This window comes from Lolium rigidum, unplaced genomic scaffold, assembly GCF_022539505.1.
Source record: "Lolium rigidum isolate FL_2022 unplaced genomic scaffold, APGP_CSIRO_Lrig_0.1 contig_12949_1, whole genome shotgun sequence".
NCBI lineage: Eukaryota > Viridiplantae > Streptophyta > Magnoliopsida > Poales > Poaceae > Lolium > Lolium rigidum.
The window spans coordinates 288,189-300,866 of record NW_025899830.1 but is presented as its reverse complement, the minus strand read 5'-3'; the positions used below and the strand labels follow the sequence as shown (position 1 = coordinate 300,866).

The 12,678-nt window shown below is 42.9% G+C and overlaps 1 protein-coding gene across 1 annotated transcript; it reads left to right on the top strand.

Annotated features, from left to right (window-relative positions):
• The first annotated feature begins 5,772 nt into the window (after positions 1-5,772).
• On the top strand, positions 5,773-10,748 carry LOC124680326 (ankyrin-3-like). The gene is made up of 9 exons (XM_047215394.1): positions 5,773-5,890; positions 6,693-6,827; positions 7,557-7,696; positions 8,386-8,496; positions 8,608-8,733; positions 9,436-9,537; positions 10,087-10,257; positions 10,343-10,422; positions 10,712-10,748. Exons 1-9 carry the CDS (start codon positions 5,773-5,775, stop codon positions 10,746-10,748), a joined length of 1,020 nt encoding a protein of 339 aa, XP_047071350.1.
• Positions 10,749-12,678: the final 1,930 nt, after the last annotated feature.

Here is a 12,678-nt window from a genome sequence, read left to right as displayed (position 1 = left end):
ATGCAAACTCTGGCTGGACTCCGAGTGTCATACAGATTGGAAATTTTAGTCGCGTGCTAACTGCCATTTGTAGAACAAAGGTACTAATAAAATTTGGCTCGACTTGATTATTTGAAATGTGTCTATTAGGAATTGATTTTTAGAATGGCTAAGATACAGTTTTATCATCAACTATCCCTTTGTGTTTCCCATTGGAATTATCAAATGTAGCAAGTGCATCATAGGTTCAGTACACCATTGTTTCTCCATGGACAGTTAATTCATGTTAATCATTCATGCATAAAACTGTGTACATTGTAGAACTTGGCAGTATTTTTTAGTGCTCGAATTGTTTATAGCCACAAATCTCCTCCCATAAGTTAAGGCGTTCCCTACATGCTTAGTTCTCGATGTCAGTTAAGCACACTACAGAAATACATATCTATCAGCCATACAAGCGTGGCAAAAAAAAAAAAAAACTCCCTGCATAAGTCTGGTAGGTATCAATTCGAGAAGGGTCTGTCTCCCAAGATCCAGTGATCCCTTCACTCTAAAATATTCAAAAACCATATTTACAAGTTCAAAAAAATCTGAACATACCAAATGATGTATCCTACAAGCATGCAAAATCGCAATGAGAAATTCTTTATATTGTGGGCTATGTAAAAAATAAAAAAATCTGATAAAAGTTGGAGATTTGAAAATATGCATGCTCAAATCCACTCTTTTTTCATTTTTGTGTAGCTCAGAAAAAAAATATGTGAATTGATATTTTAGACTTTTGTGGGATACATCATTTGGCTACATCCGGATTTTTTTTCAGTTTTTTGAATCTTGTAAATATTGTTTTGGATTTTGTTTTCTAAAAAGAATAACAGGAGCACTGGAGCTGGGACCCAAAAATCTCCACTCCTATCAACTATCTATCAACCATAGGGCCCCATACTCTTATCCTTGCGACGTCACTTTTTGTATCGGTGGAGAACGTAACTTTATGTTTACCTTCGGTCATTTAAGCACATGTTTCATAGTTGACTTAGTTGCCACTCTACCATTTTGGTTCATGATCCAAATACCTTTGCTGACATGAAAAATCGAGAGACATATGGGTGAAATATGTCAGAAATGTGCTAGTATCTGGGGTCTTTCTAAGAGATGGCAAAGAGCTTCGTTTCTGTTCTGATTGTGCATGTTTTATGTGATGTTGCGGCCTGTGGGTTTGTGGCTCCGGTTATCACACTGTTCTTATTTCGTCTTTGAAGTTATGTACTTCTGTTCACTGTATAAATGAACTCCTTTCAAGTTCAAATGTCAACTTGTAAACAATTCTTTGTCTTACACATGCTGATATATGTCTTGCTTATTTCGATGCGGAACAAGGCCATGCCGCTTCATCCTTTTTTCTACTTCACGATGCTTTATGTTTTGATGTTTCGCTTCGCTCAAGCTTCATACTACGTGGAAATAGCAGGACCATGTTTGAGAATTTGCACGCTTGGCCTGAAATTATGCACTGATTTTGTGAATGAAATATCTGATTGCATAATTTCTGTGGAAATTCATATGCTGATTTTTCTGAATAAAATAGCTGATTACATAACTCATGCTACAGAAAACCATGATTTTGCGTGTTAACCACGACTCTGTCCTTTTCATGTTCATTTAAGGACGATACCAATGCAATGACATAATTAAGCTGTGTATAAAATATGTCAAGATGGCAAAATACTGATGTGAAAGCATAATTTTGAAAGGAGATATAACATTTATAAAATATGTCAATCTAGATATGCCACTTATGTGGCATTCAAGATGGTATACATTTTCACCCACTCCAAGCAGATCATCTCGCATGTGCCCTGGCTTAAAACGAAGTCTAATAGAAGAGCTTTGGTGGAGCCGGAGCAGTGAAAGGAAATTATGAGAGCTTTGTTGAATTCCAAGTTCATTCCTAGAGTTTCAAAGCGATGTATGTAGGGAAAACTCCCATCAAATGGAATCATACGAAATTCATATGAAATCCCAGCCCATTTTTCTTGCACCGGTGCAAAGTCAAGTACCAATACGAAGCTAAAAAAAAGTGGGCTTTGTGGAGAGCGGATACCTGGTTTCAGGCTCATATGCTTCCCTGCTGGTAAGGGCCTCTTTGGACCGTATTCCACAGAAATTAGATGACCTCAATCCTATGAATTAAAGGGTTTCCATACAAAAACTTCTTGCAGTTCCAAATTTGTATGATCTTCCTTCAGTCCAGAGAGACCTTAGCGAAACGAAAATTCACACTTATTTTTGCAAATGTTTGAGTTCTTTGTATACTTTTACAATTTGCTGAAGTCAAGCATTGGTGTGCCCTAAAACATTTCTGCGCAAAAAATTAGTTGCAGTCATGTGATAGAGAAAAGTTACTGCGTGATGCCAAAAAATGTTTATTTTCATTTTAAAAAGTATACATATGAAGGGCTAGGGCATTTTCATGTGTGACACTTTTATATCGAAAATGGGGAACCGGTCCGGCCTCTGCATCGAGTGATGCGCACATCCTTTCTTATTCTTAATACAAAATCCAGCAGCCAAACGTGTCTGACTCACATAAAAAAAAACCTGGGCCGTATGCTTTGTGGTAGTAACTCCAGCAGGCATCACTAACCCTATGGTGAAAGGACAAACAAACAAAATACACAAATCCTAGGCTAATCCTTCAAGAGGAAAACTCGGCATGTGCGTCGATGACGACGAGTCGAATCATAGGTCGATCTCGGGATTTTCATCCCAAAAACCGAGTTTTGGTCCACTACCTTCAGCATGGACATGGCGTAGGAGTGCGTCAACATAGACTAATCAAAGATCTTGTGTTTCCACTAGAGTGCACATACTCGATGTTGAAGCCTCTTACACCCTCATCACATGCCCCTCTAACGACTCCTTGCTGACAAGCTGCCGTTGTAGGAGAAACTGAAAGGTGATAACGTCCCATATCACTGCACCTCTAACCACTATTGTGCCGCCTTCGATTGAGCAACAACAAGCATGACGCTGGAAGAGATATCGTGCATTGCACCTTCGATCAGGCATGACTTGACATCTCCGCATGAAATACAGTGCGTAGTCATGGCCAGGTCGGCATGCCTTCACACCTTCGTCGAAGACATCGTTTGTTGCACATGCGGAGTCAAACCTAACTCGATATGGAAGTGGATGGGGCATACAACGCCGCTCGAAACTCCACGGTCTCAAAAGAGTACGTCCCATACCAAGACTGACCACGATACACGGAGGTTAGGACCATCACCAAATCGAAGATCCAAACACTATTTCATCCCGGCCACGATGTCTGCCACTGTCGAAAGACCGGGGCTGCTGCCCAAAGCGTTCAACTACTGCAACACCAATGGTTGATGTCACAACGTACATATCGTGGATAGATCGGTGCCGCTTGAATCATTGTCGGCTACCGCACTGCACACGACACTAGGCACCAATAACCATATCTTCCCCGCCGCAAGCCTCGCCCCGTAGGCCCTATGGCTAGAGGAACCTGGCTGCAAACCTGCAACCTCAGCATCGCTGTCGGGAGAACGTCGACTGCCCTCGGAACCGCGTTCGCCCAACCACCATCATCATGCCGCCACCCTAGAGACCTTGCTCTACCTCGCGCGCCTGTTGTCCAAGGTCGAGCACCGCGCTCCGGCTGGATGTCGCCACCACAAAGGAGGCGAGAAGATCTAGACACGTCGACCGCTGTCCATATCGTGGGGATTCGCCATCGGCTTCCTCTTGTGGTGGTGGGAGGTTGGGAGAGAAAGAGAGAGAGAGAGAGGAATTTTGGGGCGACATCTAGGGTTTCGCTCGAGCCGTCCTAGGAGCAACGCGTGGATTTTAACCAAACACGTGTACTTCGGTGCACCTTTGAATCGTTAGAGTCCCATATGTAGGGGTGTAAAGGGTTAGGATAATTTCCACACTGTATACGCTTTTCGAATCTGTTTTAGAGAGTCCATATCTGGTTTGAAGGAATCCGACGGGGTAAGGATACATGATTTCGAACTTGACACGCAGATACGATATAGTATTTGGTATTGCCAATTAGCAGCCGGATATCTGTATCCAAAAATTATTTAGGATTATCCGATGGTTTTTTATTTGAATAATCTGTTTTTTTTTTGTTTTCTTTAAAAGTTCAAAATTTTCATCAATTGTCCACATATCTCATAAAAAATGACCCAACTTTTAAGGGAATGTCAATTCTTTCAAATATTTTGAAATGCTTGAAAACACATCATCATTGCCTATTGGGGTCTGGATATAAAATTTGCAGTTATAACTAATTTAATCCAAAATTTGAACTTTTTTTGGGAGTTAGACTTCTGTGCATACATAAATTGAGCATTTTTAAGCTTCTGCAATTTTATGGTGGGATCGGCCTCCATGGCAATGGCATTGCCTGGCGCGCCCCGTATCATTTGCCTCCTGGTATGGTATCATCACACGTCTCCCGGATTTTCCGTCGTCAATGGTCGTCCGCGGCACGCACGTCCCACTCCCACGCCCTTCCCGTCCCGTCTCATCCGTCCGCGACGGCGCCCTTCTCTCCCATGCCCTCGCTTCCTTCTCCCTTGCGCTGCCATTAAATCTCCACTTTCCTAGCTACGAGGGAACGCCTTACACCGACGCTTCCTTTCCCTAGAAGCAACCGGCCCCACTACCAAACCCATCCGCCTGCTGCTTCCGGAGTGTTCTCGAGTTCGCCATGGGTAAGGGCAACCGTCGCGGCGGCGGCGGCGGAGGGGGAAGGGGACGTGTAGCGGTGACCGAGAACGACGTCCAGCGAGTTGCGGCGAGTGTTATCGACGCCGCCACCCAACTCGGGTTCATCATTACCGACGTGGGCACGCGTGCACCCACTCCGACCCCAACGCCGCCTCGCCACTCTGGGCGAGGTTTTGCTGGTCGCGGCGGCGGCGGAGGGGGAAGGGGACGCGGCCCAGTGAGCGCGAACGGCGTCGAGCGAGTCGGTACGTGTGCAGCCCTCCCGATCGACCCCTTTGTTGCCTCGCCATTCTTGGCGAGGTTTTGCTCTACGCTCGAGGTCTCTTTTAACTAATGGCGGCACGCGGTGTGTCTTTCCTCTTCGCGCGTGTAGGCACCGGCCGCTTGACATCGCCGCAGAGGAAGTTCATCTTGGCATGTTCGGATGGCGACGTCGACCGCATAAAGGGTAAAGATCCTTCCACTCTAAAATGGCGTTGCTCTTGGATTGGGTTTTAGCCGTGGCGGGCTCCGTGTAGGTTTTGAGCGTGCGGTGTCGGTGTGCCCGTTTCGTTGTGCCCTTGTGCGCGCGCACTGAGAGCGAATTGTCATCCGTAGTTGTTGTTCTTAATTATCTGATAATTGCTGGAGGGTCCTAGTTTTTTTCTTAATTTAGTTTACTCTTGCTGTGCATACATGACTAAATGTTGATGATGCATGCTACTGTTGGGTGGACTGTTTGCTTTAACTTATATATGCTCCAACCCAAGGCAGCTAGTTTTTGTAATGTTGCTTTCGTAATATTATACTGTACTGTTTTGGTGAGCTAAAATAGCTTGCTAAAACGTTTTATATTGTGGGGACGGAGGGAGTAGCATTTACCCTCTGATGCCCGAGTACTTTGATTTATTTTTGTGCATCAATCTTTGGTGGAAACTGAAATGTGTGCGAGTTTGCATCTCACCATTCTTCTTTTCAAAATTGGGCCCTGAAGCCGTGGTGGATAGCTTGGACGAGGATGACAGGGCGTCACTCCCCTCTCTGAGGATGGAGGGCTGTGGGCCATTGCATTCGGTGGCAGGCTCGGGTAATATGGCAGTCTGCAAGTACTTGGTGGAGCAGCTCGGAGTTGATGTAGATTTTGAAGCTATTAATCATGGTTCCGGTACATGCGCTCTTTCCAACTCTAAATTAAGTGATCTCATGTTTACTCATGAGTTTTGTTTGTGGGATTCAACGCAAAATAGTATGGTAATCCCTCCGTTCCATATTAGTTGCCGCTGCTTTAGTACAAAGTTACGACAACTAAATGGAACAGAGGGAGTAATATTGTGCATGCTGATTTTCTTAGATCAGATGTGAATTATTGGTATTATATTCGCAGGCATTTCATTATTTTTTCAGCACTGTACCTTTGCTTTCTTGTACTCTATTGATTTATTGTGTAGACTGGATATGTTATAACTGAAACTTTTCAAAATTTGTTTGTCAGTCCTAATGGAAACCTTTGCTCAAAATTTGCATATCAATCCCAACTCTAAATCCGACTCTTTGTTAGTCATCTATGCATTACTTTTGTAAGTAGATGGTAGGCGTTTTTCTGCTGATTTAGTATAGAGCAAAGGCGTTGTATAACAGATTCAGTTAAAAACCTGAAAGGATGTTGATATTGATATTTATTTTAATATTCATACTAAACATATATAAGCCTGTAGCAACAGGTGACACATTCCGTTATATCAAAAGATTTTTTTTCTTCTTGTAAGCACCATTTATTCCACCTGTTTCTGTACTTACTTTTCATAATTTTTCGCTCCTCCAATTTTTCTGCACTTCATCAATTTTGACGTTCTCAAAATTTAGTATTACATACATCCCTAAGTATGTTGAAGTGGGCCTTTTATGTTTTGTCACAATATGTAAGGTGTTGATGTTTCACTAAACTGACTTTGTGATCCTCTTGGCAGGTCTCACACCTTTGGCTTTTGCAGCGGCACATGGGCAAGTGATTGCTGCAAGGTATTTTCTTGACAAAGGTGCTAATCCAAATAAGAAGAACTCCTCTAGAGGCACAACTCCTCTGCATGAGGCAGCAGAAGCAGGTGCCATGTCTACATTCATGTATATATTTGGAACTCTCATAACAAAGAATTACCAACTTCCGCTATACAGAAAAACGTACTCCCTCCTTGCCAAAAAATAGTGCATATAAGTTTTTTGAAAAGTCAAACAATGTAAAGTTTGACCAAGTATGTAGATAAAATATCAATATTTAAATGATCAAATCAATACCATTAGATTAATCATGATGTATATTTTCTTATGGTATACATTTGGTATTGTAGATATAGATAGTTTTCTCAATAAACTCGGTCAAACTTTTTACGTTTTTTGACTTCTTAAAAGATCTTATATGCACTACATTGTGTCAAGGAGGCCGGGAGTAGTTGGCACATTCTATCCTATTTTTTCACTCCAAAATTGCCTCCCTATACTGTGTTTATGATTGCGCTGCAGCTCACATAAACAGGGAGAGGTGATAATAAATAAGTGGAGGTTGTGTACTACATAACATTTGGTATTCTTGTCCAAATGAACTTTTATTGTGAATGAAAACTATTTTTTGACCAGTTTGTGTATTCTAACATGACAGATCGACTCGAAAATGCAATGGCTTCCTTCTTTTACTGAATAAATTATTTTACTTGACACTACATTAATTGTACACACCAGATTCGTGACTATACGGGAATGATGGTTATCCAACATACACATAACTAGGATTTTATTTCGTATTTCGGTTCTACAATTACATATATTTTTCTGTCTAGGGCATGATGAAATAGCACGGCTTTTGCTATCAAAAGGAGCTAGTGTTGATGCATCTTCTTCTTACGGGGCTCCTCTAGTTGCTGCTGGTGTTCGTGGGAAGTTCAGTGTTATGAAGATTTTGTTAGAGAATAATGCAGATGTAATTAGTAAATGATGTTCTTTCACTTGAGTTTACCTTTTTTTTTGCATAGTTCAAGGTTTGATTTGATATTGCTCAGCATCGTCTAATTTCATTGATTCTTTTACACAATCTCGGTTTAGTATTGTACTTACGCCCCAGCTGCATCCTTTCTGGGGGACTTATCACCATCATAAGCTGATGCCGAATGCATACCAAACATGGTCTAGTGTCCTTCATACTTGCTTTCTTTGCTACTTTTCTCAAGTTTTTTACATGTACAAATGTCCTGCTTGTTGGTCTTCCATCATTTATCTTTTATGTTTCTGACTACTACTGGTTCAAAGTCATGCGGGGATGTTTATCATGTGTGGCATATATTTCTTTCTATTCTCAAGCAGTCAACTTGGATGGTGCCACCGTACATTTGTTGCATCTTCTTTTTTGTCCGAAGTGCCATACTTTTTTTCTGATAATTCCAGAAACCTTGAAATATGATTTTTATGCACAAATCGATGGAGAATCTGTTCAAGGTTTACGAATAGGAATTCATAAATGTTTTCTTTTTTCATTTGCCAAATTTATAGTGGCACATGCCCTTTCTAAAGCTTAACAGGTCATGATATATTTTTATCTTTACTTCTTAATTTATATAAGTATGTTAATTCTACATGGGAACTTGTGAGTGACTATTTTCAAAACTATTGCAGCCAAACAAGGTCTCATGGGATTTTGGTACACCCCTGACTTCAACTCTTTATGGTGCTCCTGAAAGAATGAGTGAATCCACTTGCTTAAAGTGTGTGAAACTTCTTGTCGAGGTTTGGTACCCAGTTCACTTTCTCTATTATTTTTGTTGCTGAAGAGGATTTCGTGTAAAAAAATATTATTTGTAATGTGCATATGTTTGTTTTGTATATGTTCATCCATAGGCTGGTGCTGATGTCAATTGTACAAACCCTGAGACTCCACTGGAGATAGCAACTTTCAAAGGCTTAACTAGTTGTGTTGAGTACTTGTTGGAGGTTAGCAGAAATGCTAATCTTCCAGTAAACCATGTGAGTGTATTTTCTTAAGTAAGTCATGTTAGTTCATAAACCTTGATACTTGATATATCCTAAGGTCATTGTTGTTATGCTCGGCACTTGCTGGATAAACTTGTTGGGGGTGATGAATGCATGTGTTCAATCTCTTAGAGCAAACAGAAACCATAATTTGTTAATAATGTTGCTTCAGTGCATGTTATTTTAATGCTTTTATATGTGAGGTGATACAAAGAGAATAGGATAAAATGGGATTGTAGGCCCCAGTAGTTGTATCCATAAAATAGGTGCTATGAACTCCACCCATGGGGTTAACGTTGTTTTGGATTTCCTCTGCTTAAGACCTCTCGCAGGAGGCCTTTTAGGAGTCATAATCTTGCTTTCTTCAGGAACAAAGGGAAAGGCCTAGGAAAAGGATGTAGAATTCTCATCCAAGTTTTATGTTTACATTTGCCGAGAGCTCTGCTCATTCGTTTGGATGTGAGTATGTCTAGGCATGTCTCCTGATGTTAGAAGAAAACGCCTTAGTTGTGTTCTACTGATGCTTCGTCAGTTGATACTCCCACATTTCTACTGCTTGACATCTATCTTTTCTACGACCTCTGTTCCCTTTTCTAGGACGATTTGGGAAAGACACTAATTGGCTTTGCCAAAACTTCTTATAAAAAATAACGGAGGGAGTATTATATATTGGCATAAGTTTTCTTAATCATTTAGGATAAGTCAAGTGACGAAGATAGCAAGGCCCAGCTGAAATCACAAGGTGCAAAAGCAGTTGAGGGGAAGAACTATGCCACCGCATTAAAATTCTATACTGAGGTATATTGTTGTGCAATCCAAAATTGTTGTTACTGAAAAAAGATTGGAGAGTATTTTCATTTTCTGTATTTTGATACATCATTATCTCGTTGAATTTAGCTGTGATGAGATAGAAGTAAGAAATTAAAGGGAGACTTGTCCAAAATGGATTTCATACTCCAATACTCCACCAAAAGGAACCTGTTATGTTTCAGTCATCTTTTTGACTTGAAGTTTATGTTTTTTGTAATCACGTTCATCATTATTTGTTTAAATAAAATTGGTTAGCATATAACTGATAAAATCTGCATCTCTTGTGTAACACATTCCATTTGACGCGCCAGTTTGCCAATTAAGCCTTTTTCCGAGTGTTTTTGTAACTATGTTCAGTTAGTTATAAAATTTTAACTGTGGCACTTAGGTTTCCATTCAAAGGCTAGTTTAGATTTACCTGTACACCAATCATCAGCCACTCAGATGGTCTGGACACAATGGAGCAGAGCATGATTATTGCTTGATTCTGGAATAACAGGTTGTGTTTCTTGGCCCTTAACATTTGTTTTGGTGCAGGCAATCAAGCTCGATCCTGCAGATGCAGTGTTGTATTCAAACAGGAGCCTGTGCCATCTAAAGTGTGGAGAAGCACATGACGCTTTGCTTGATGCCAATGCTTGCATAAGTCTGCGGCCTGAGTGGCATAAGGGTTACTATCGGAAAGGAGCTGCCCTCATGTTGCTCCTGGTACGATAAAGAACAACAATCTTCTAGTCTTCTTTTTTAAATATCACTTCCTTTAAATAATCCTGCTCTATATTCTTATTCTTAGGATTACAAAGAGGCATCTGATGCATTCTTGGCTGGAGTGAAACTGGATCCTAAAAATAAGGAGATGAAGAAAGCTTTTTGGTACTGCATTTCTTCACCACAGTTTGTCAACGATTGCATGCTTAATTTACCTTCTTACACTGGTGTTTTCGTGGGACCTTGTACTTTTATGATATCATGATGCTAGCGTTAACTTGTTTTATATGTTTTACATATTTCATTCAAATGTAACAATCTTAATGTGACGAATGATTGGTAGCCATACTTAACGGACGAGGAAATTTTAAATGTTTTTCTTCCGTCTTTCTGAGTTCTTGCAGATTGCAGACAAGGTGTAATATTTCTAAATTCATTTCGTTGGCATTTGCAGGGAGGCAGTTGAGGCGATGCGGAAGGAACATTCTTGAACCAAGTCATTACACAGTGGATTAGTTCGGGGATGTCCATGCTGGTTCGGGTTCCTGTATTTTCCTTCAGAATTCTCGTTCTGTATATCTGGAAAAGATAAAAACACATCCATAGTACGTTTGGTGGACACGGCGGCAAATCCGTTGGGATTCGGAGCAAGCTTCGATACCTCGGATTGTTAGTACTTCCATAGACGTATGCTACTTTTCATGTCCCCTCCGTGTGGTATTGGCCTCCAGCCTCCCGTAACCCTCCAGCCTCCCCAGCCCTAAACGCCGCCGCCGCCGGTAGCGCCGCCGGGGCAAAGACCCTCGGGGCGTGGCGGCGGCGGGGGCCCTTCCTCGTCGACGCCTAGTGGACGGCGGCCGGATCTCCTTCCTCGACGCATGGCGGGCGCACGGATGGGTTGGGCGGCGGCGGCCTGCGCTGCGCCCCCTTCTCCCGTCGGCTCTCCCCTGGTGGATCAGCCGGCGCGGTTGGGATGGGCGGCGGCGGCCAGCGCTGCGGCCTCCCTCCTCCCGTCGGCTCTCCGCAACACTCCGACAGGGGCTGGTGGTGGGCGGCGGCCAGGCTCATGGCCTGCGCCAATTTCCCCCCGCCTCTCGCCGGTGAGTGGAGGCGATCTCGGGCTTCACCCGCGACACGAGGTCGCCTGGGGCTGCAGCCTTGGGTACGACGGTGGAGGTGGCCCTCTTCTTCGCCGGAGAGGGTCCGCCTGCGGTTGGTGGTGGTGGATCTATCGATCTATCACCGCGTTCCGGCGGCGAGATGGAGATGCTTGGAAGCCGGCGACGGAGTCGCCGGTGGAGGGTTGGAGTGGCCAGCCCGGGATGGTCGCCGACGTGGGGGTCCGACCTGAATAAAGGCGGTGGTCCTAGGGTCTCTCTTGCGTCAAGAGGAAGACCTACCGGAGGCTCGGACTCGTGATCTAGCCGGAGTGTTGAGTTCCGGAAGGCTCCGCCGGCGAATGTAACAGTGCTTTTTGCTTGGAGTTTGCTGGATCGGTGGTATTCGGTCATGCGCACCCATGCTTTTATTCCGACCGATTGGTTCCGGAGGGAGCGGCGCGAAGCTCTTTTTCCGTGTTGACATCAAGTGACTATGGATCCATGATGAAAGTCGGAAGAAGAGAAGTTCATGAAGGCCGGAGGGGAGGACTAGCTAAGGGAGGTTCAAGTCTCCACGCTGTTGAGGGACTTGCTTGGTGTTCCGGGCTTCACAGCAGCGGTATGAAAGTGGGGGCGACAACACGGGTGAATCGAGTCCGACCTTTCAGGGTGAAAACCCAAGGTCTGGCCTTAACTGGTTGTGTCTGGCAATGACCTTGTTGGAGGCATTGTTTTGAGAGCGAGGACTATCTTCAGGGTGAAAACCTAAGATCGTTGATCGGGCGACGATGGTGTTAGCGCACTGTTCCCTTCTTGGAGGCGTCGTTTTTGGAGATTCTGTATTTCAGGTGTTGTCTTGGCGGTGGATGTATTGCTGTTGTTAGGCCCGAGATACTATAGCGGGACTTTTGTTTCTTAGTTTTCTTTTCCTTTTTTTGGTTGTGTGCATCCGTAGTACCATTAGAGTGGTGCGTTGTTGCAGGCTGGGTGTAATTGGTATCGTTATGATATTAATATATTCCCTTTAAAAAAATGTCCCCTCCGTGTGCTTAAACACAATACTTCAGTATTGGTTTTGAAAGCTTAAAGAGCATCTCAACTAGACAAAAAAATTAAGAAGCGGCCTCTAAATACTTCAGTATTTAGGGCATGTTCGGTGGCGTGTGCACGATCATGTATATCTTCCATTATGGTAGAAATTTCTTATGCTAGCTTGGTGTTCTAGCCAAAGTAGTTAAGAAGTTTTAACACGATCAAGTTTTCGCTAGATCCATGAACACTTTCTTCAAACTACAATAATCTTTACTATTATATTCGAGTT